At 37.0% G+C, this 22437-nt stretch overlaps 3 protein-coding genes across 3 annotated transcripts; 1 reads left to right on the top strand and 2 right to left on the bottom strand.

The window, feature by feature from the left end:
- Positions 1-2586: 2586 nt before the first annotated feature.
- Positions 2587-5293, bottom strand: LOC137748183 (B-box zinc finger protein 19). Its single transcript, XM_068488289.2, has 5 exons — positions 4704-5293; positions 4036-4132; positions 3801-3916; positions 3455-3700; positions 2587-2871 (listed from the first exon to the last, which is right to left on the bottom strand). Exons 1-5 carry the CDS (start codon positions 4794-4796, stop codon positions 2866-2868), a joined length of 558 nt encoding a protein of 185 aa, XP_068344390.2. The 5' UTR covers positions 4797-5293; the 3' UTR covers positions 2587-2865.
- Positions 5294-8109: 2816 nt separating this feature from the next.
- LOC137748237 (Pentatricopeptide repeat (PPR-like) superfamily protein) lies at positions 8110-11322 on the top strand. The gene is made up of 2 exons (XM_068488355.2): positions 8110-10254; positions 10761-11322. The coding sequence occupies exon 1, from the start codon at positions 8241-8243 to the stop codon at positions 10050-10052; it is 1812 nt and encodes a 603-aa protein (XP_068344456.2). The 5' UTR covers positions 8110-8240; the 3' UTR covers positions 10053-10254; positions 10761-11322.
- LOC137748238 (glyoxylase I 4-like) lies at positions 10470-11650 on the bottom strand. Its single transcript, XM_068488356.2, has 3 exons — positions 11404-11650; positions 11106-11208; positions 10470-11021 (listed from the first exon to the last, which is right to left on the bottom strand). The coding sequence occupies exons 1-3, from the start codon at positions 11565-11567 to the stop codon at positions 10734-10736; spliced, it is 555 nt and encodes a 184-aa protein (XP_068344457.1). The 5' UTR covers positions 11568-11650; the 3' UTR covers positions 10470-10733.
- Between the last annotated feature and the right edge of the window lie 10787 nt (positions 11651-22437).

The raw sequence follows: 22437 nt of genomic DNA on the forward strand, positions 1-22437 counted from the left end.
TATTCTCCACCCTCATTATCCTCACCATGGCCACCACCACCTTCACCATTTCTACCACCATCATATCAACCACCATTTTCACAATCATCCATCACAACCATTGTTAACACAACCATCCTCTACCACCATCGCAACCTCCAGCCTCCTCCACCACAACCACCGCAACCATTCTCTCCATCAGTTCCCGCTTCCCCTCTATTGTCACCACCTATATCTCACTGCTGCTAACACCTTTATTGTCACCACTACTACTACTCCGCCAACCACCATTGCTACCAACACTAATCCCGTGCTTAACCACCATCCCACCACCACTACCATTAATTATTACCAAACACAAATTTATCTATACATATATTTACATTTGGTAGTATTTTCATTGTTTCCATTCTAAAAAATTGTTATCGGATTAAATTACCAAATGCATTCTCAAATCATAAACTGCACAATCCTATTTGTCATTTTCATTTTACAAAACAATTTTTATAAAATGTTACCAAATAGGTTCTCATACTGATATTTTTTGCATAAATTACATCAAATGCTTTGAAAATAAAAAAAATATTTTTTTTTAAAAACAATTTCAATCATTGAAAAGTAATTTCTAAACAAATCATTATAAAATGTAAGTTTAAGATAATATCGATCGATGTCACCCAAAGGTTGGCCCCCTACATATGAATGCCACCCAAGTCCCCTCTTGTCACCGATTCTCAAGTGACAAATGTCCATTGAACTGATAGATCAATTTTTGAACACGGGACAAATATCTAACCAAAAACACCATTAAATTTATATGTTGGTTGCAATCAGAGGCGGTGTGGAAGGCATGCAAAAGATGCACCGGCACAAGGCCCTTATGTCAGAAAGTCTTTAAAATTTTCATCCTTCAATAAATATAATTTCCAATAAAAAAAAAAATCAGTTTACATATGGAGATTGATTTTCTCGTTTCAGGCAATGTGGAACCTAAAATATTTTGTAGTTATAGGAACGACGTCGTAACTAGGATAAGGGTAGGGTTGGCTGCATAAGTACTTAAGTAGAGTTGGTTGCATAACCTCGAGCGAGCTTGACTAATTACGCTACCTACCTTTTCAATGCATGCCGCGCGGGAATAGTGGTTGCCTAATTGGGGTGAGGATATTCTCCGAATCTTTTTATGGAGAGACTTTTAGTGTGATTGGCACACGGGTGGTACATCACGTGTCATTATATAAATAGTGAGATATATATGTTAAAAAGTTAATAACTTAAAAAATAAAATTTATCACTGCTTACATAAAAACATACGTAATGTACCACTCGTGTTTCCCTCACAATGAAAAATTTCTTTTGTTTTTGGGATGCTGGGAATCCTCACATCATGCGGTCAATTTTCATTATGTACTATTTGTGTTTAATTTTAAATAAAAAATTCAAAATAATTTCTGATCGCACAATGTAGAATAAACGGTTAGAATGTAAAAATTCCTAAGATTTTCACAATTTGAATCCGGATATAATCTAAATCCGCGTAATTGGATAACCTATGACTTTTCTACGACGTGGAGAGGAACGAAATTGACACGAGTGGAGCTTGCCCTCCAAGTGTTTAGATACTATGTAAATGGTGTTGCATCAATGGGCGAAGGTACGCAATTCATACCATACATTTGAAAGCACCGATGTACATTAACTGACGTGAGCGTCAAATTACCTTTTGCAAGCACCCCACCCCCCGCTTATATGAAGCGCATGAAGATTAGAAGAGTGTACGGTCAAGATACATGTGGAGATATTTCTTCTTGAAAGAAATTTTGCTCCAACAAGCAATATAATATTACAATTGATTAAGTGGAGTCTATAGTTATTATATTAGTTTTTCACTTTTCTCTACAATAAAAGAAAAAAAAAAAAGGTGTATTGCTTCTACCCATAAACACAAGTGTCTTTTCGTAATACCTTCAGGGATGATTATTAAATCCTAATTTAAATTGGCTGTTAAAGAAAAAAAAAATCTAAAATTAGTGAGATTATTCAATTAGTTAGATTGAGATGCCAATTTTGATTAAGTAGAAACTTTGATTGTTGAATTTTGCATGAATCCATTGTTTTAAAGAAAATCTTGAAAATTGTCCCCAAAAATAAAAAAAAATCCTTGAAAAACTATCTTAAAAAAAAAACCTCTTCTATAAAATTCGCACAGGACTTCCAAAATATCAGAGTGGCCTTAGTTGCAACTCTTCAATCCATCCAATATTTTGTTTTAAAAAATGATAATTGTAACTAAATTACTTGAATACTTATTAATTTCTAAAGCAAAAAAATTGATCCAAGAAGAAGGCTGTAACCCAGTGAAGACCATAACCTATCGAGAAAAAAAACCGAATAAAAGTTTTTCTTTTTGAACAACGATATTATCTACACTAAAAATGAAGAGGTGAGACCTCTCATTTAGTTAAAGAAGAATACCACTAAACTTTAGTACTAAATGACTGAATAAAAGTTACGTTGAACTTGTTATTCAAACCGTTTTCTTAGAATTGAACAAGTACTTATAAAATTCTCATTTTTTTTTTTTTTTTTTTGGAGGAAAGGACGGCATATATTAAAATTTCAAATTTCAGTGCGACTACAAAAACAAGAAGGTCCTCAATTTTTGCATATACAAGCACTTGCAAAAATATGTTTTTCTTTTGAAGCAAAGTTATGGATACCATTTTACTATTATTTCCTCTGCACAACTCAACTACATACAGATCAAATGCCCATTTCACAGTTGTACATGAAGCAGCAACACAACAAAGGTACACTGGAAGCACCCTTCTTGCGACTCGCTAGCGACGTAATCTGCTCGAGCCGATGATTCCAGATATGCCGATACTAGTCCTGATTAATACGAAAAGCCAACAGGTTATGCACTGATCTAGTTAAAGCGATTCGAGCATCAACAGAGAGAATGTGTTCTGTGGAGTTATGCACAAGGTCGTAGAACAATGCTAACTTGAAGTGTGAGCATGTAGAATCTGATAATCGACACAAAAACACAGAAGTATCGTTTCTCTAACAACGTCAGTTTGCTTTCATGATGTCCGAAAGACGGACTTGAGTACAAGATGTGTCTATTTTATATTTGTGAAATGCTAAAAACAAATAGATGTATAGAAAATGCAGACTCTTTTCTTAGACACAAGTAACGATGGCAATTCTCAACTTACGAGTTCCAAATTTAGCTGCCTTTCCGGCTTCAAATTTTTAGCTTATGAAGGAAACCCGCTTGTGTTCTTAGTTTAGCTGCACATACATTACAAACTTTTGCAATTTATTCCTAATAAGCAACTATTGTGAAAGACAGATGGGAACCGTTCTATATGACAGTGAGAATGTTCCGTTTGCAGCGTTGAGATACATGCTAAAACAAAAACAGAGCTAGGATCAAGCCGATCGTACTAAAAAATGAAAGCACTCGTACCTCTTTGTTTGAAGCTTGTCCATGCATCCGATGAGGCTTCATGTTCAAATCAATCAAATTATTATCCATCTTTACATGCCCATCGGCATTGGCATCTGAAGCACGAATAGGAGACACCCGGTGATTTTGCGGGTTCTCTCCTATTGTCATTCTAGGTGGATGGTGTTGTTGTACTCTTCTGATCTCAGCTGGATCAATGGGTTGGGAAGCTGGGTCATCACTATTACCAGGTTTATCTCCTGGAAACTACGGAACAACCAAATAGTGTAAAACATTTGGGTCATCCCCAACATTTACGCAAAAATAAAATAATCCGATTCTTAGTACGTAGGATCAACAAACCCACCTCAACTCTTTGTCTCAGTACAAGATATCTTCCATGCATTCTTTTGCCTCCAACATGAACAATCATATCACATTGCAAACAGAGGGAACTTCCATCTATCTCGCAATAAAAGAAAGCTACACGTAGTTTCCAAGAAGATAGAATGAGCGTCGTTATTTTTCTTTTCTTTCTTTCAAACAACATTAAGACATTTATCAGCAGGGAATAGATAGAATCGAAACATAGGCCTGCATACCAGGTGCATTTTCACAAATGTCACAGCGGGGAACTTCACTTGGAGTAGCAAGACCAACGCGAACATGCCGGCTAGCAAGCTTATTGCACATATGAACCTGCCATCCGATCAACGGTTTAAAGCATCTCGAATACAAGCCGAACAGAGATTGCACAAACATGAAAAAGAAAAGTAAATTCCAAAATTTGTGACCAATTAGCAAAATTTGTGACCAAATAGCAATGCCAGCATTTACCATAAGCAATATCCAACGATTTTCGACAAGCATTCTCACTCAGTCACTAATATATTTCTAGCTCCAATTCTTCCTCTAGTTTTTTACTCTAGGAACATTTTTACCCTTCCACTAATGGACATATATTCTAAACTATTCTAATTTACGGAAAAAATTTGCACTTAAGCATGATTTGATCCTGAGGGCATGAGGCGGGCAGACTGCCTCGGCCAACTGACTTAACCCACATCTACTTACCTCACATTAGTTAAACATGGAGCAACTAACAATGCAACCGGATAATATGCGGTTCCAATTTGCACCCAGCAAACAAAAAACATCATTGCTTAGTACTTTTTTACCTAGATTTCCTGCTGTAACTTATGAAACTGCTAACTGGGCACTGTAAAAACTTTGAAAAATATTAACAGTCAGACGGTAAAAAAAATCATACCTTCTCGTCGCAGGCGCGGCAAAGAGCAGCCTCGTCGGCAGCGCAAAACACGATTGCGGCTGCGCCTTCACAGGAATCACAAAGTGTTCTCATAATTACTAATCCCTTCCACCACTCTCATATTTCTTCAATCCAGTCGGCAAAGATAACACAGCACAAAAGCTCACAATCCAATCCAGTCCAATCCAAAATCCAGAAAGCATAAAAAGTATGAAACTTTAAGCGAACCCAATTCAGCAAGATCGATTTGGGTGTGTTTGGTGAAGTCAATAACGATGGGGAGGACAAAGAACAGGAAAAGGATTCGAATTTTAGACAGAGAAAAAAGTGGGTTGTGTTTGGTTTTTGTTGGGGAGATTCCGGAAGCCAAAACAATAATAGTATAAACCGTAAACAAACGAATATATAAATACACAAATGTATATAATATATATAACACTGTGTGAAATTTGACAAGCAATGGCAACAGATAATATGATAAAATAAATACGTTGGACTTGTCAACTTTGTTAGCTCAAAACAGAAACTCTCTCTCTCTCTCTCTCTCTCTCTCTCTCTCCCCTCTCTCTCTGTGGAACTTTGAGAAAGCTTGAAAGATTGGAGCTCGGCCACAAGTTTTGAAAACGCAGGAGGTGGGGCTGAGATTCGATGGTGGCTGGCTGATGGGGGATTCTCAGCCACCAGTTGGATATCTGACATGGGGCCCATTGAGTTTCTAGTAAATGTTGTTGCTGTGCTGTGATGGATTTGCTTACAGCTTCGATCCTGCATTGCCGTCCACAAAGCATCTTTGGGGTGCACAAATGTATTGAGTGGATGGGAAGGACGTGACACCATGAATACTACCAACCTATTATTTTCTTCAAGATCTGATAATCAAATTAAAAACAAAATTTGTTATACAAAGGAAAATAATTTTCGCAATCTTTGTGTCCTCTCCATTTATCTGTTTTATTTAAAAAAAAATAATGATCGATTATTCAAGGATGAGTACAAAATTTTATTTAAAATTCTTCGTGTTTGAATTACAGAATTTTGTATTTATGATTAGAACTGTTCATATTATGAATCACTTTATAAAGATTATGTCTGCAAAAAAAGAATTAAAACTAAGACCGTTTAGTAAATTTATAAAATTTGATTCCATAACAAAGAAATTTAACTAGAACTAGTGATTTTGTTATTTGAAATTAATGAGGAGGTCTTGGGTTCAAAACACTATGTGTGCTTATTTACCTTTCAATTTTTACAAATTTATTTTCATAAGAGTATAAATATATAAAATTTAGCTAAATAATCAAGAAGTTTAATTAGAATCAATGGTTTTTGACATTTTGTTGTTTAAAATTAACGAGAGGTCTTAAGTTTGAAATGCTAAGTGCATGTTTATTCTTTTCAATTTTTACGAATTTTTATTTGGTTGTTAATTTATTTTTAATTAGTAGCTAGTAGCTAAGTGGGTTGTTATTTTTAAACATTTGTTTCAATTCAAGTTTAATCTTCAACAAAGAGTAATGCGTTGACCAAATTTTTAGACAAAATTTGCAAATCATATAACGTGTCATCAAAAAGTTTAATTTAGTACCCATTTATTACTTATACATATCAATTAAAGACTCAAAAACATCATTATTTTTTTAATCCCATATTGACAAGGTTAATAAATAAGAAAAAACACATCACGGTTTTATACAAAAACACTTTAAAATTCAGATGGAAAGCAAAACTCATATCTATCTACTTGTAAACCTGGAATTTTTTTGTTTCCTTCTCACGATACAAAAAAAATTTGTTTTTCCGTGTTTCTAAATTATTAAGTTTGAAGTAAGTTTCTAAGTATAATTTTATCGATGTCTTACATGTGAAAACAAATAATTTTCTTATATAAAGTGAGGACACATTTTTTAGCATTGCTTTGGGCCTAAAAAATCTCTAGACCGACCCGGGTAACAACATTCATTTGTCCTGGTGTAGATCCACCACTAACGTTAATTTTGTTAAAATTATGCGTTATATAGTGTGTGTGTGTTCATGTATCAAATTTGAAGGGTAACAATCATAGCTTTGTTTTCTTGTTTAAATGACAAAAACTCGTTACAATATCAAATTTAATTGAGGCCTCCTTAATAATTTTCGTCGTTCCCCATTCCTCAACCAAATTTGTTTAAGATATTGACAAAAGAACAAAAAAACAAAAGCACAAAAAAAAAAAAAGGGGTAAATTACATTTTACCTTCTCAAGTTTGGAATCAATTGCAAATTCTTACAACATCTTTAAAACATTTCAATTTCATACATTTACTTATCATTTTATTTCAATTTCATACATCCGTTAGAAGATCCGTTAAGTGATGACATGGCAAATATGAGATCCACATTTGTGCTGATGTGGCTGCCAAATTTGTGCCATGTGGGTCTGTGGCAAAAAAAAAAAAACAAAAAAACATTTATGCATTTAAAATATAATAATTTACCCTCTTTTTTTTTTTCTTTTTTATAAATATAAAATAAATAAATAAATAACTGAAACCCATATTCCCCGACCCACCTTCTCCCTTACCTCCACTCTCTTCACCCCCCCTCCCATTCAAAAAACCCACCCACAACCCAAAACCCCCCATCCCACCCCTCCCTAGCAACACCAACACACCACCCCCCACCCCCCCCCCCCCCCCCCCCCCCCACCCAACCCCACCCCACCCAAAACCCCAAAAAACCCAGATTATTTGTAATCAACCAAAAAACCCAGGAAGAACAGCACTCATTCGATTATCAAATACCAAAATCCCTTTCCTATGTCGTTGTTGGGCGCATTTTGTGGGATCAGACCCAATTCGAGATTAGAATGAGAGAAGGAGGAAGAGAAAAAGATGGAGGAGGTCACCGGAAATAGGAGGTTTTTTGGGTAATCTGCCTTATAACACACACACACACACACATTTTTTGGTTGATTACAAATCTGTGTTTTTTTTTTGGGGGGGGGGGGGGTGGGGTTGGGTTGCGGGTGGGTTTTTTGGATGGGAGGGGAGCTGAAGAGAGTGGAGGAGAGGGAGAAGATAGGTTTTAGGGTTTTTTCATTTATTTTTAATTTTAAATAGGGTAAATTATTATATTGTAAATGCATAATATATATATATTTTTGTCATGTGGCACAAATTTAGAAGCCACGTCAGCACAAATGTGGATCCTATATTTGTCGCATCATCACTTAATGGTTTACTTAACGAATTTTCTAACGGATGTAAGAAATTGAAATAAAATGATAAGTAAAATGATAAGTAAAATTACGATGGACTTCTCAAACACTAAAAACAAGTGAAATGGGCTTTCATTCCTAGGCCCAGACCGGCCCGTTTAAGGCCCGGCACTCATTATACATAAAAACGCTTCAGCCGTTGAACTAATCCTCCAGAAACTCCACAAAAATGGCCGTTGGAGCTTACACAGAGAAGAACCGCCATGGCTACGAACAAACTCAAACCCTAATTTAATTTCCCCTTTTTTTCCCTCCAATTTTAATTTTCCCGCCACAAAGAAATGCTGAAGCTCCTCTCCTCCTCCTCCTCCTCCTTCGCATGCCTCCATGCTGGCCGAACCTGCACCAGACTCTGCTCCTCAACTTCCACCTCCACAACTCCAACATCGCCGCCAGTCAACCTCCCATTAATTTCAGAGCTCATAGAAAAGCAACACTGGTCGGAGTTCAAAACCCATCTCAAAGACTCTAGCTTTGTGACAGTTGCCCGCCAACTGTTCGACTCGGGAGCTGACTCAAAGATAATACTCAGGTACTTCACTTGGTCCCAGAAGGATCCCAAATTTACACACCCTCTTGAACTTACTTGTAGGCTCTTGCACTCCCTAGCAAATGCGAAAGAGTACTCGGATATCAGAGCTTTCTTGGATAGATTTGTTAGAAGCCATGAAAAGCATTCGGTTTCTTCGATTTTTCACTTGCTTGCAATGGGTGGGAGTCAGTTTTGTGCAAATTGTGTTATAGTTGATATGTTGGTGTTGGCATATGTGAAAAATATGAGGACCCGGTTGGGTTTCGAGGCGTTTCAGAGAGCCGGTGATTACGGGTTTAAGTTGTCGAAATTGGCTTGTAACCCTTTGTTGAGTGGTTTGGTGAAGGAAAAAGAAATTGGTTGTGTTGAGTATGTTTACAAAGAGATTATTAGGAGGAGGATAGAGGCTGATTTGTTCACTTTCAATATTGTGATTAATGGGTTGTGTAAAGTTGGGAAATTGAACAAGGCAAGGGATATTACTAACGACATGAAGGCTTGGGGGATCCCTCCGAATGTGGTTACTTATAATTCTCTTATTGACGGGTATTGCAAAATGGGTGGTTTGGGGAAGATGCACAAAGCCGATGCCATTTTGAAGGAGATGGTGGCTAATAATATTCGCCCGAATGAGATTACTTTTAATATTTTGATTGATGGGTTCTGTAAAGATGAAAATGTAGCATCTGCACTCAAGGTTTTCGAGGAAATGAAGCAGGGTTTGAAACCCAATGTGGTTACATATAATTCACTTATTAATGGGTTATGTTGTAATGGGAAGCTGGACGAGGCTTGTGGTTTGCGGGATGAAATGCTTGGATTTGGTTTGAAGCCAAATATAGTTACCTACAATGCACTCATAAATGGGTTCTGCAAGAAGAAGAGGATGAAGGAAGCTAGAGAGTTGTTTGATGATACTAGGAACCAAGGTATGGCGCCTAATGTTATAACCTATAATATGCTAATCGATGCTTACTGTAAGGATGAGAGGATGGAGGAAGCATATGTGTTGTTTAATTCAATGTCAGAGAGAGGAGTTTCCCCCAACACTTCGACATTTAACTGCCAAATTTCTGGTTTCTGTAGGCAAGGAAACGTGGGAACAGCCAGGAAGTTCTTTGATGAAATGGAGAGTAGGGGCTTGAAAGCTGATCCCATAACGTATAATATATTAATAGATGGATTGTGCAAAGGAGGGGAGTCCAGAAAGGCAGAAAGGTTACTGAATGAGATGTTCAAAAAGGGTTTGAGTCCTAGCCATGTGACATACAATACCTTGATGGATGGGTATTGCAGGGAAGGAAACATGAAGGCAGCTTTGAATGTGAGGGCACAGATGGAGAAAGAAGGGAAGCGGGCAAATATTGTAACATTCAACGTGTTGATCAAGGGATATTGCATGAAGGGCAAACTTGAAGTTGCAAATAAACTTCTTAATGAGATGTTGGAGAAAGGTTTGATCCCAAATCGAACTACTTATGAAGTTGTAAAAGAAGAAATGATGGACAAAGGTTTCCTTCCTGATATAGATGGACATCTGTATAATATCTCTTGTTCTTAGCTACTGACATGAGAAACTTGGTTTCAGCCTCACCGTAACCATAATGTTTCTTCGATATAAATAGGCCATGTATGCATCCACATCCGAAGGTGATGAATATTTGATGAATGAGAATAGGAGTAAAAGCATCAATCACAAGCATCTCGACTCCACTGATCAAACCAAGACAGTTCACTCTCGTCTCTTCTCCCACCTCTTCAAGGTCTGTGATTCTTGCTGAATGTTGATCATACTACAGAAAAAAAAAAGCATTTGATTTATGTGCCTCATTTGTAGAGACGTTTCTGGTCAAACCTAAAGAAATATATGAATCTTCGAACCTTCCTGTATGCATTCAATTTATGTGCCTCATTTAACCTCAAATTATAAGTAGTGAAGAAAGATAAACTTCCGTAAGATATGTATCCAACTCTATGGGGGCAAAATAACTAGAACTGTATTGGGAGCTTCTTTTTTCATTAATATGAGCTTAATCACATGCCATATATTGGCTTCAAGAGATTAAGTATATTCATACACACAGTACAACCCAATCTTCTTCACAATTCTTTATTAAACATAGCAGAAAACCAATACAGCTTATCTTCAGACCAAGACAGGATAGATATATAGACACTGTAGTATGCTTGTAACATTTTTCTTTAAACAAAAAGTAGTGAAACATTTCACTCTTTTCGAAACTCAAAATGAGAAGTTCATCATGTCCAGGCTCAAGCTTTCCATCATCAGAGTCTCCATGAATCCACAACTAGTCGGTGCCTTCTTGAAACTGCTACCTCTGGGCTTGAAGGAACAAGCAGAGATTGGAATGATTGGGATGTTCTCACAGTTGCAGAGCTCGATCATATACCCATCTGGGTCATGGAAGAACACCTGGTCTACCTTGACCCCATCGTCCTCCACCACGGCTGTCACATACCTCATCCCCATATCTTGCAGCCTCCTCTTAACAAGTCCAACATCAGTGCACTGCATGTTTATCACCGAAGAATATTTGTTATATTTGAGCACAATTAATATTACAGGTTCTATAAGTAGCAGTACAGCTCTTACCTGGAAGGAGATGTGGTTGTCCTTGGGATTGATCGGTCGCAATTCATAGTCTTCCATTGCTGGACTTTCAATCAAGTGTATCCCAATGCCATAACTATACAACCTACACAAGGTCAGACAGATTAACTTGTTATTTTCTTTTACACAAGGCCGTGGATACACATGTATTTGTTTACAGAATACAACCATCATATTCAACTTTGCTGCATATGAAAAACCAGTCTATACTATAGGCATTATGTTTATCGAATTTATTATTTCGCACTCTAAAAAGCATGATAACAGAGAGAAAGCTAACCAAGCTCCATTGAAGTTGAAAGAAGAGGGGCGTTTGATGAGAACAAACCCCAACACTTCTTCATAGAACCTCATAGAAGTCCACACTGATCTGCACAACAAGGACACATGATTTAAAGAGAGCAAAGGCAGTGCCTCGCAGTTGCTTACTTCCTCAATCTCCATTTCACACCCTTACGATAACTCTCACTTGCAATTAGTTAGTCTCTCTTTGATTTTTCGTGTGCCCTGCATCACAAGACTAGAAGGGACTGCCTTTTATAAAGCCACACTTTGGAGCGTCTTTCAGGTTCAATTAGAAATTTTTGCACATCATCTTCACTCTTGCGAGGAACTTTCCTAGCAGATTCTCACAAGTTGTATCAGGCAAGTTAAACCTAGTCTTCCTCTTAGCTACCGTACACCTTCATATAGTGGGAGGGGTGTAATATCTGTGAATGCCACATCGACCATGTCACAGTTAAGGCTGGAAATTTTTCTCAAAAATCCCAAACCAAAAAAATCCCGATCCTATACCGAAAATTTCCCAAACCGATAATACTGAAATTTTCGGGATTCATACTGAACCGATCCCAAACTTTTTGGTATGGGAATCGGGATTACATATTCAATTATTCAGGAATCCCGAACCGAACTGAAAATATATAGGATATTTATTTTGTGGCGTGCATGTTGAATGTTGAATTTAAGTAGTTTGATAGTAGACTATATTAGAAACAGAAGAATTGAAATTAAGTAGTTTGAAACTTTGGAACGTCAATTTGACTTTGTATGAATGAATTGGTATTTCAAATGGAACGAAATTTCAAATTGGTAAGAGGTAAAGAGCCTAAATTTCAATTGATATAAAGAATTTTAGACCAAAAGCTCGAATTTTAGCCCCAATCCAAAAATCTCAAATTTCAACCCAAAACTCAAAATCCAATCCCTTCCCGAAATGAAGAAAACATTTTAGGAATCCCAAAATTTGGGAATACCAAAATTTTAGTTCAGGATTGGTCTTCAAATTCCTGTCCCGAAATTTTTTTTGTTTGGGATTTGGGATCCCATACCGAACCACCCCTAGTCATAGCAGATGACCCCTCTCTTTTTCCTTCAGAATGAAAAAGAAAATTCGAATTTGGGATATCTTCCACTATTAGGAAGAGAAATAACTTTATACCAAGAGCTAGTTAGTACAGGAAAAGATAAGTACTTAAATTATACACCATGCAAATTTTTTTTAACCCGTTTCAAGTTCAACGGATTACACACAGCTTGCTTGCTAGCCTAAAGCAAAGACAAAATAATTGTGGTGATTTAAATTTCGACTCAACCTTAATGGAATAGAGGCCTTTTCATTACTTCTTTGAAGCTTGTAAGAAAGGGAAACAAGAAGGTGCCAAATATTGAGAAATTTCTGTGATGTTTCCTCTCCCACCTGACATCCTTTATCTTCTGATCTTATAAACTCAACAGATCCAAATCGAAAGATGGGGTGCTATATCATCACCGAGAGATTGATACGTCCTTTTGAGCAAATTTCGAACGGTGATGATCAAAATGTTTTGAACGTGTTTCTAAATCTTTCTAGCACATGTAGCCTGAACTTGGGGATTTGTTCATATGCTGTGTCTGTTTACTGTTTAATACATGAAATTGACAGAAAGCACTGTCGTGGCCATTGTAATCCTTCATATGCATTCTAGCTTTTTCTATATTTTTGGGTGAGTTTATATCTCGTGTTTAGGCGTTTGTCTACGATAATGTTTCGCTTCTAGGCTCGTTTCTTTTGTTGCCTTATAGAGCTTGGCGCTTTTTCTGTCATGTAGACGTCTTTGTTGTATTGTTGGAGAGGAGTTTATCTTTAGAAATCGTTACTTTGATAAAAGAAAAAAATAAATGAGGAGGAAAGTCCTATAATCCTAGAAACCATGGCAAAGTATTCAATTCACCTAGTTGATTGATTCAGTTCAAAACTCGTCTGATCAGTAACATGAGGAGAGTATTAGACCTTTGGTTTTATGAGTTTATATCCGTTGTATTTGGGTCGGGCTAGTTACTTAACCTGCCATGTCCGTGCAATGAATCCAAACTCAACGTAACTCTTGTAACACTCTTGCATTCGTGGTCTTAAGTTCGATTTTCCGCTCCCAACTATTACTTGTACATAAAAAAAGATAAAAACAATTAGTTTTTGCTTACAGGGTGCTTATAGCTTAAGTGGTTAAATGCATTTGCTCATACGCTTGAGGTTTTGAGTTAGTAATGAAGCATGTCGATTACCAAGATGGTATATATATAAAAAAAAGAAGATAAAAACAATTAATTTTTGTTTACAAGGTACTTATAGTTTAAGTGGTTAAGTGTATTTACTCTTGAGGTTTTGAGTTAGTAACAGAGTATGTCGATTTACATGATGTAAAATTAGAAAGAAAAAAAAAATGACACCTACACTATAAAAGATTTTGTTTGATCTTAACTTTTTATGGAGAACTAGCTACAATTAACATATTTTTGTTTATTCTGATATTTGGTTTGCACTTTTTAGTACCGACGACATATAGATTATAAGGAAAATTAATGAAAATGGTTTAAAAATTTTGAGTTTTAATTATAAGAACAAAATAAAGGGTGAAGTAAATAGTATCAGGATTTATTTTTTAGTGTAAAAATATGGTTTTTCGTTAAAGTGAACAGTACCGTGAGCTTTTTGTTAAAACTCCCATTATTATATCACTACAAAGAGGTTTTACTGTATTTATCGAGCATAAGTGAAGTTCCACTTGTCCTCCTCTCCTCTCATGTCTGTAGTCTGTAGATCTGATTCCGCTGAAGCGGCCGTGGAAAATCAGACATTAGAATTCTGCTCTTCAATTTCCATCTCCGCAAGTCTATGTTCACAACAAGCCTTCAACCTTCTAATCGATAATCTGGCAGACCACAAAACAAAGCAACACTGTGGCCGAGACATGGTGTAGTACTATTTGTAGTAGCGATTCTTATATATCGTCTAATAATTGGGCTTATTAAGCTACAGGGTCCAATAAAATTGAAGGGGTTTTCTAGTCGCTCCACTTGTAATGGGTATAAGTTATGATATAATTTGGTGCATGAAAATTAAGTCACGCTCTAAATTGGAAAAATCGGATGAGTTGGAATGTACTCTATAAAACGGTTGAATTTCAGAGCCCATTAACACACTTTTCATGTGGAATAAGTTGTAAAATATAATCATGCAATCTAACTTTTTATTTCTTGCGGGGATTTGAAGATTAAATATGATGATGCTTTAAAGTTAAAACCACACACAATTTGACAAATATATGTCTCTCGTAAAATCGCTAGAAATAGTGACTGGTGTTGAATTCAGTATTATTTTAGGAAAATTAATGAAAAAAGTTTAAAAATTTTGAGTTTTAATCATAAGGACAAAATAAAAGGCAAAGTGAATACTACCAGGATTGACTTTTTAGTGTAAAAATATGGTTTTTTTGTTAAAGGAAACAATACTGTGGACATTTCGTTAAAACTTCCTGTTATTTTTTTTATTTTTAAATATTTTTTTAATTGCTACTCAGTACCACGTTCTGATGGTACTTATCTTCACTTGAAAGTAAGAGGTCTTAGGTTTGAATCTTGTGGATGACAAATTTGATACCAAATTAGGCTGTCCATTATGTGACTTTGCCAACTCATCCTCCCTTAATGTAAAAATATCGATGTACAATTTTTATTTTAATTAAGCGCTGTGTTTTTCTTGGACATTTGAAATTGGCTGCATGCGAGTGAATGAATATTTTTTTGGGTGGAGGAGTGAATTAATATTTGACATAAACTAATGACCCTATTAATTAACTCATTACCTAATGCACATTAATGTTTTAATCAGTACTTGCATGTGCTTTTGCACCGGCAGAGGTTGAATTATTTGGTTAAAGATGTCACTCCTAGACCTTTAATTTGATGGGAAAGTAACATTAAACCTAACACGTCAAGATTTTAATAAGATGCTGCCATGCACGCCATGCAGGAAGATATTGCTACGTACATATATGTGTCGTATATTGGAACTGATTTATGCAGCTCTTTTTCTTCCTCTGCTTTTTAATGAATAAAAAATAATTAAGAAATAAAAAAAATTAAAAAAGTAAAGATAGAAAACGAAAGTGTGAAAGTAATTTTTTATGTTGTATGTATATATATATATATATATATATAGTTGTCAACCATTGCTCTCAATTAATATTTAATTGATATATATATATATATATATGTATATATAGATATACCTATAGTTGTGACATCCCACATCGCTCAGGGGAGTGATCCTTAAATGTATATTCTCATCCTTACCTAGCACGAGGCCTTTTGGGAGCGGGCCCGGGAAGTGATCCGCCCCGGGCCGGGATGTGACAATTGGTATCAGAGCCTATCCCTGGTCGCGTATGTGCCGACGAGGACGTCGGGCCCCTAAGGGGGGTGGATTATGACATCCCACATCGCCCAGGGGAGTGATCCTTAAATGTATATTTTCATCTCTTCCTAGCACGAGGCCTTTTGGGAGCTCACTGGCTTCGGGTTCCGTAGGAACTCCGAAGTTAAGCGAGAAGGGGGCTAGAGCAATCCCATGATGGGTGACCCACTGGGAAGTTGCTCGTGAGTTCCCAAAAACAAAACCGTGAGGGAATGGTAAGCCCAAAGCGGACAATATCGTGCTACGGTGGTGGAGCGAGGCTAGGAAGTAGTTCCGCCCCGGGCTAGGATGTGACAATAGTTGTCAACCATTGCTCTCAATTAATATATATATATATATATATATATATATATATATATATATATATAAGTGAAGCTCTTTTTCTTTACCAGATATAACAGTGAAGCTCGACTAACTATAACAATTAAGAAACATCGTCCGCTCGGATTAGTTGGGCTTTTGTTTTCAACAACTAAGGAAAAGTAAGATGGATCTACTTCTTAGTACTTGTCGCTTATGCTTAATTATCACAACTGCAAGGTGTGTTAAATTATGAGTAATGTTAGGTAGATTAATTTTTAAATTAAATTTGTAAAATATGTAATGTATCATCAATAAGAAATAAACATGTTAATCAACATTTAAGTAATAATTCAATCATCAATAACCACGTCATATGATTTACAAAATTTAATCTAAATAATTGATCTTGCTAACATAACCTTTAAATTATATAATTCTATGATGGATCATGGTAGAAGTAAGGTGTGTAAATAAAGGATATTCAAGACTAATGTGGGACAATTGGGATAATGACACTCCATCCTATAATTAATAGTTTCTTTAGCCCACTTTATTGACAATTGCTCCATCATAAAACTTGCAATTACAATTAGATTTACAAAAGAAAAGTTCTTTGTCCTCACGTAAGAAAGACACGAACTCCTTCTATTTGCCCTCAACAAGATATATCAAATGCCTATCATCATAAGTAGACAAATACTAACTCTTTCTCTTTACGTGGCAGTCTACTTCAAATTTAGATTTTATTTGAATATTTAAAATGAGATTGATTTTTGTCAAATAAATAAGTGTTGTATGAACTTATATCTAAATAATTAAAAATATGAGTACACCCCTTGAAATTCAATTTTCTTTAACTAAAACCCATCATGATAAGTTTCTCTAACAAAAACCCAATGACAAGGCTCCAACTAAGCAATATCCATAATTAAGTTTGGCTTGGGAAAATTTGTATTTTTAGATGTCCAAATTACCCTAATAACACTTACTTTGGGTATCTCCTTTATTATCTACATTTATTTTACATTATTTCATTCAATTAAATGTCTTCAAATACCTTATGGGGGTTTGGAAAAAAAATTTAAATGTCACGATTCCTATGCATTTAATAACATGGCAGTCTACTTCAAATTTGGGTTTTAGCAAAAAGATATATCAAACACTAACTCTTTCTCTTTACATGGCAATCTACTTCAATTTTGGGTTTTATTTGGATGTTTAAAATGAGATGGATTTTTTTTCAAATAAATAAGTGTTGCATGGACTTATATCTAAAGAACCCAAAAATAAATTCTACCTCACTTGTATCATTGATATGTGGTACACTAACTCATGTCCTTAGTATACTGAAAAATCTCTTTAAGAAGACAAACAAACCTAAAGACAGATGTATATGTTGTGCCATGTAAGTGAAATACAATCTATATATTAGAAGGTCCTAGCTATATTCAAGTATTCAAGTACTTGTATTTTCTAAATTTAGTAGGAGAAAAGTGTGTTAAGGCCTATGGGCCACTTTTAGCTTGGATTTGTGCAAAATTCATCTCCTATCAAGGGCCAAAATGAATTTGCTTAAAAGAATAATTAGGGCCAAATTTAGCCAAGGACATGTTATATATATCAAGCCCTTAAGCCCCTTGGTGTGCCCTAACATTTGCATCTCAAGTCAAGATAGAAAGATTTAACCTTGCATATCTGGAGATGAAAAAATTTTGCACTATAATAATTTTTTTTTTAAATATGAATTTTTAAGAGCTAAAACATAGTCAAGAGTGACATTTAACCCTCCATGACTATATGTTGATGTACTATTTTCTAATTTAGCAACGGGAAAAAGTGTTAAAACGATGAGGTCTAGAAAAAAGGAAGGGGAATATTTTGATGTAGCCAAAGAGACCTATTGAAAATAATTTCTTAATTTCATCAGTTTTAACTTTTACATAACCTACTCCATATGTGTAGTTTGTTCATTTATATAATTTTAACCGAATCATAGCTAGGTTCGAATTTTTGATAATATAGGTCTCTTAGAAGATGCTCATTGATAGCATAATCATCTCTCTTCAAATCACTACTTCTTTAATTATTAATTATCTAGAAGTGTTTCCAACTCTTAACCTAACCTACTTCTATTCGCCACACAGTTCATCCTCACCATTGAGCAAACTCCAATAACCTCTATTTAATTCAATATTAATTCAAGATACATGATTCATGACAAAGGGAATATAACAAAAACAAAACAAATAAAGCTCTGTTTTCTTGTCGTCAATTGCTAGTTACAAATATAACTAGGATCTCGTGACCTTGTGATATCCTTATGTAATCTTTTTATTTATTTATTTATTTTCAGGCTGATGCTCCATTGTCACCAAGGGAAAAAAAAAAAAAAAAAAAAAAAAAAAAAATCTCTGTCGGCAACAATGAATATAAAGCTAAAAAAATGGAAAAATGGTTAGTGCCAGCACATGCAATTTCAGTCGAATGAATCTGCGTGCTCATTGCATATATCTAGTACTCCCTGATATACGATTAAATATTATTTTTGGATTCCATCATTAATAGTTATTTTGGTGCTACATTAACTTTCCTTTTCATATGTTTTTTTCTGTGGAGTTTTTCGACGGATGGATGGGGTCCTGCTAATCAAGGACGAATGTTTAACCTGCACTTTGTTCTTCTTCTTCTCTCCAATTCACATGGTGTGTCTCAACCTCGTGCATGCATTATACATTATTATTTACTCTTTTTCCGGTCAAAGAGAAAGCGGTCCCCATACAGCCATGCTCATCGTTTTGCAGCTTTTTCTTTGCCTCTCCCATCGGGAGAAAACTATAAAAAGCTCCCCATCTGATTTTTTATTTTGTAACTAAAGCCTGCATGGCTGCATGCCACAATTTCTTTTCATCTATTAAACTTTTTTTTCTGTGGATATTTTATATATGGACATAATATACATATGGGATCCATCCATCAAACCTTACCCATGTGATGTGTGGCATTAATATTGAACAATGACTACTGTTGTATTAGAAGCGATGGGAAAAATTGTTTGAACTTTGAATGTATTGGAGAGGAAAATTGTAACATCCCGTCCCGGGATTATTAAAACGTACATGTGAATTTACGATTTTACCCCTAGATCGTTTTTGTCACGTTATTGGTTGTTGGTGTGGTGTGGAATGTATTGGATCACACCCACACACACACACTATCACTTTCCCGGGATTCTCTCCCTCTTTCCCTCACTTTCTGTCACTCTGTCTCTCTATGTCTCTCTCTCCCCGAGTTCCTCTCTTCTTCTTCTTCTTCTACATACGGACATACACACAAACATACTCAAATCTTCACCAATCGAGAAACCAAGACCACCCTCGTGCTCGTGAGGCTGAGAGGAGTCCAGTGATGCCATTTTCAGGTAAGGATATAGTTGTTTTCACGTCGATATCACCATGGCCGAATTATGTACTGTTCATGCAAACCTAAACTAGTGTGTTTTTGGAATTTCTAGGCTTGTAGTTGTGTTTGTGAGGTTCCCAGGAGCTTGGGAGTGTTTCGTTGGACGAGTTTGGACGTCGGGATCGTCCTGTTCAAAGTTGGCCGAACTTGGATCGTTGTTGCAGGTATAATTCCTTAAGTTTTAGGCCTTAAAACTAGCCTATCGTGATTCTACTAGTCCTAAGCTTCATTTTGGTATAAAGATCGTGAAAAATGGTTGAGAAACGAAGGAGAAAACTAAGTTTGAAAATTTCCCTGTTTTCCGGCGCCGTCGCCGGCGCCGGAGTCTCGCCGGAGAAGGAAGGGGAATATTCCGTTAAGTTTAACGGAATATTCCTAACGGCAGTTGACGGCGTCAGTTAAGGTTAACGGAATATTCCGTCAGTTTAACGGAATATTCCTGACGCTGACGCCGTCAGTGTGCATGGCACGTGGCCGCGCGTGGGGGCGCGTAGGTCCGTGCCTAGGACGGCGCGTGGGGGCGCGTGCGTGGTCCAAAAATTATTTTAAAAATATGGGTGTGATCCTGAGGTTGTGTAGAGCACGTTGGTATATTCAATTGTCCAATTTGAGCAATGTATGAGAAGTTATCACGAGAAGTTGGTTATGTGCTTTTAAATTAACGTTTTCGTAGCTTTTTCGCGTATAGGTGATTCGTATTCCGAAGACGAGCGTACGCACTCGAGGCAGGGGGGCTACGACCCTTCTAATTATCAGTGAGTGGGCTTTTGTTTTCCGTATATACCTATATACATTTATATTCCCAGAAATTAAATAGAAAAGGTTATTTGTTTTATACCATGCATCATATGAATGTCGTTTACGCATCATCGCATGTATTAGTAGCGGCATACATTTATATATGTGTATTGGTGCTGTGGACGCACAGGTAAGTGCAAGGTAAGTGGTATTCCTGTTTGTATTTCAGTAGTAGTTTGAGATGTTAGAGAGCTCATAATCTGCACCCCTGGTGTTAGTGCTCCCGCCCGAGGCCAGGGCACAGCCTTCACGTGTATGTTCACCAGCACCGCATGCTCGCCTTGGATCCAAGTTAGGTGCAAGCCTGTCGTACAGACCACATTAGGTGGTTCCGACTTGTAGGTGACCCGCGATTTATCGCCCAGCTTCACGTGATCGTAGCACTAGAGCATACATATATATATTACACCCAGCCTGTCGTACAGACCACGTTAGGTGGTTCCGACTCGTGTGCAGATTTAGTTATTGAGTTGAGAGTGGAGCTCTAGATGCAGCCGTACAGGTCACGTTAGGTGACTCCCGGCTGCTAGATTATATGTTATTGATGTGAATTACGCTTGAGCATTTATATTTGATTATGAGATTCTGTTGTGGCATATTCTCGAGCATGAATGACATATTGTGGAGCATGATTGGCATACCTATACATACGTATATATGTTCATTTTCTGGGAAGTATACAGGTTTTACGGCGAGGGGTTAGAATGTATTTTGCTAAAGAGTTTTCAAAGAACTTTGTTTATGCCCACTCACGCTTTTGTTTTTGCGCCCCTCCAGGTTCTAGTGGTCTAGCAAGTTTGGTGGTTTATCCCAGAGGGCGTCCCGGCATTTCTGACAGACATTCTCCATTGTAGGGTCACCTTCGGGTGTATATATGTCGCATTTTCCTTTTTGACTGCTGTAGACTTGCTTTGAATCTGTGTCTCACATACACTAATACTTTGTATGCTAGTAGGTTTTAATTATTCGTACTTTTATATTACTATCTTAATCGCTTCCGCACGCGCACATGGCTACGTCACCTTCGTGTGACGGCCAGCACGCCCTGATCTCGGTCGGGGTGTGTCAGCTTGGTATCAGAGCCTAGGTTTGGCAGTCCTGTGTCTTTGTGAGTATTCTAATAGTTGGTGTCTTCTGTCAGAATCATGCCGCCTCGTCGGGAACCACGTCGCTCTGACGAGCCTAGTTTCCCCGATCTTACTCAGTTGGGGGAAGTTATTGCTACAGCCCTTCAGACAGTGATGCGCCTCCCCAGAGGACTCCTCTGGAGACTATGTATAATCTGAAGTTGGATAAGTTTAAAGGTAATGAGGGTCACGAAGGTGCAGAACGGTGGTTGGAACACATAGAGAAGACTTTTCGTGTGTTGCATAACCAGGGGAACCTTCCTATGGAGAGGTGGGTCGAGACAACCTCATGGTTTCTGGAGATGGAGTCTGCAGCCTGGTGGGAACAGGAGCTTCGTAGGTTGACTCCAGCTCAGGGGACCGATTGGAATGTTTTCAAGGATGTGTTTCAGAGGAGGTTTGTACCCCCTGAGTATATTGATCGTAAGAAACAGGAATTCACCGAGTTGAAACAGCGAAAGATGACGGCTAACGAGTATTATCGTAAGTTCACTGATTTGTCTCGTTACTATCCCGATGTCGCTGGTAATCCGGCGGAGATGCTTCGTCGTTTTCGCTTGGGCACTAGGAAGAGATGGCGTTCTATGGCGACTACTACTCACTGTGAGTCCTACCAGGATTTCTATGAAATACTATTGAGGATAGAGGACTCAGAGAATATGTCGAGTGACAGTGATGAAAAGAAAGATGACAAAGGGAAAGGTCAAATGTCGCTTGGGCCTCGCCAGACTCAAAACTTCAAGAGGGGTGGTATTAGTTCAAGTTCGTCTAGTGGTGGTTTCAGTACCTCTGGACAGGGACGTGGAGGTAGGTTTTATGGAGGTGCTCAAGGCCAGAGACAAGGTGATGGTGGCCGAAGCCGAGTTCCATTTTGCCGTAGGTGTAATAACCG

Source organism: Pyrus communis, chromosome 2 (assembly GCF_041283825.1).
Source record: "Pyrus communis isolate YQ-2024b chromosome 2, ASM4128382v1, whole genome shotgun sequence".
Classification (NCBI taxonomy): Eukaryota; Viridiplantae; Streptophyta; class Magnoliopsida; order Rosales; family Rosaceae; genus Pyrus; species Pyrus communis.

What these genes read in the sequence shown, in the direction of transcription:
- LOC137748183 (XM_068488289.2), bottom strand. Translation starts at nt 4,796, where the DNA reads ATGAGAACACTTTGTGATTCCTGTGAAGGCGCAGCCGCAATCGTGTTT. An exon ending in CATTTGTGAAAATGCACCTG is followed by an intron (nt 3,917 to 4,035) that starts GTATGCAGGCCT and finishes AACTACGTGTAG; the next exon opens with CTTTCTTTTATTGCGAGATA. An exon ending in TACTGAGACAAAGAGTTGAG is followed by an intron (nt 3,701 to 3,800) that starts GTGGGTTTGTTG and finishes GTTGTTCCGTAG; the next exon opens with TTTCCAGGAGATAAACCTGG.
- LOC137748237 (XM_068488355.2), top strand. Translation starts at nt 8,241, where the DNA reads ATGCTGAAGCTCCTCTCCTCCTCCTCCTCCTCCTTCGCATGCCTCCAT.
- LOC137748238 (XM_068488356.2), bottom strand. Translation starts at nt 11,567, where the DNA reads ATGGAGATTGAGGAAGTAAGCAACTGCGAGGCACTGCCTTTGCTCTCT. An exon ending in TTCAACTTCAATGGAGCTTG is followed by an intron (nt 11,209 to 11,403) that starts GTTAGCTTTCTC and finishes GACCTTGTGTAG; the next exon opens with GTTGTATAGTTATGGCATTG. An exon ending in ACAACCACATCTCCTTCCAG is followed by an intron (nt 11,022 to 11,105) that starts GTAAGAGCTGTA and finishes ATAAACATGCAG; the next exon opens with TGCACTGATGTTGGACTTGT.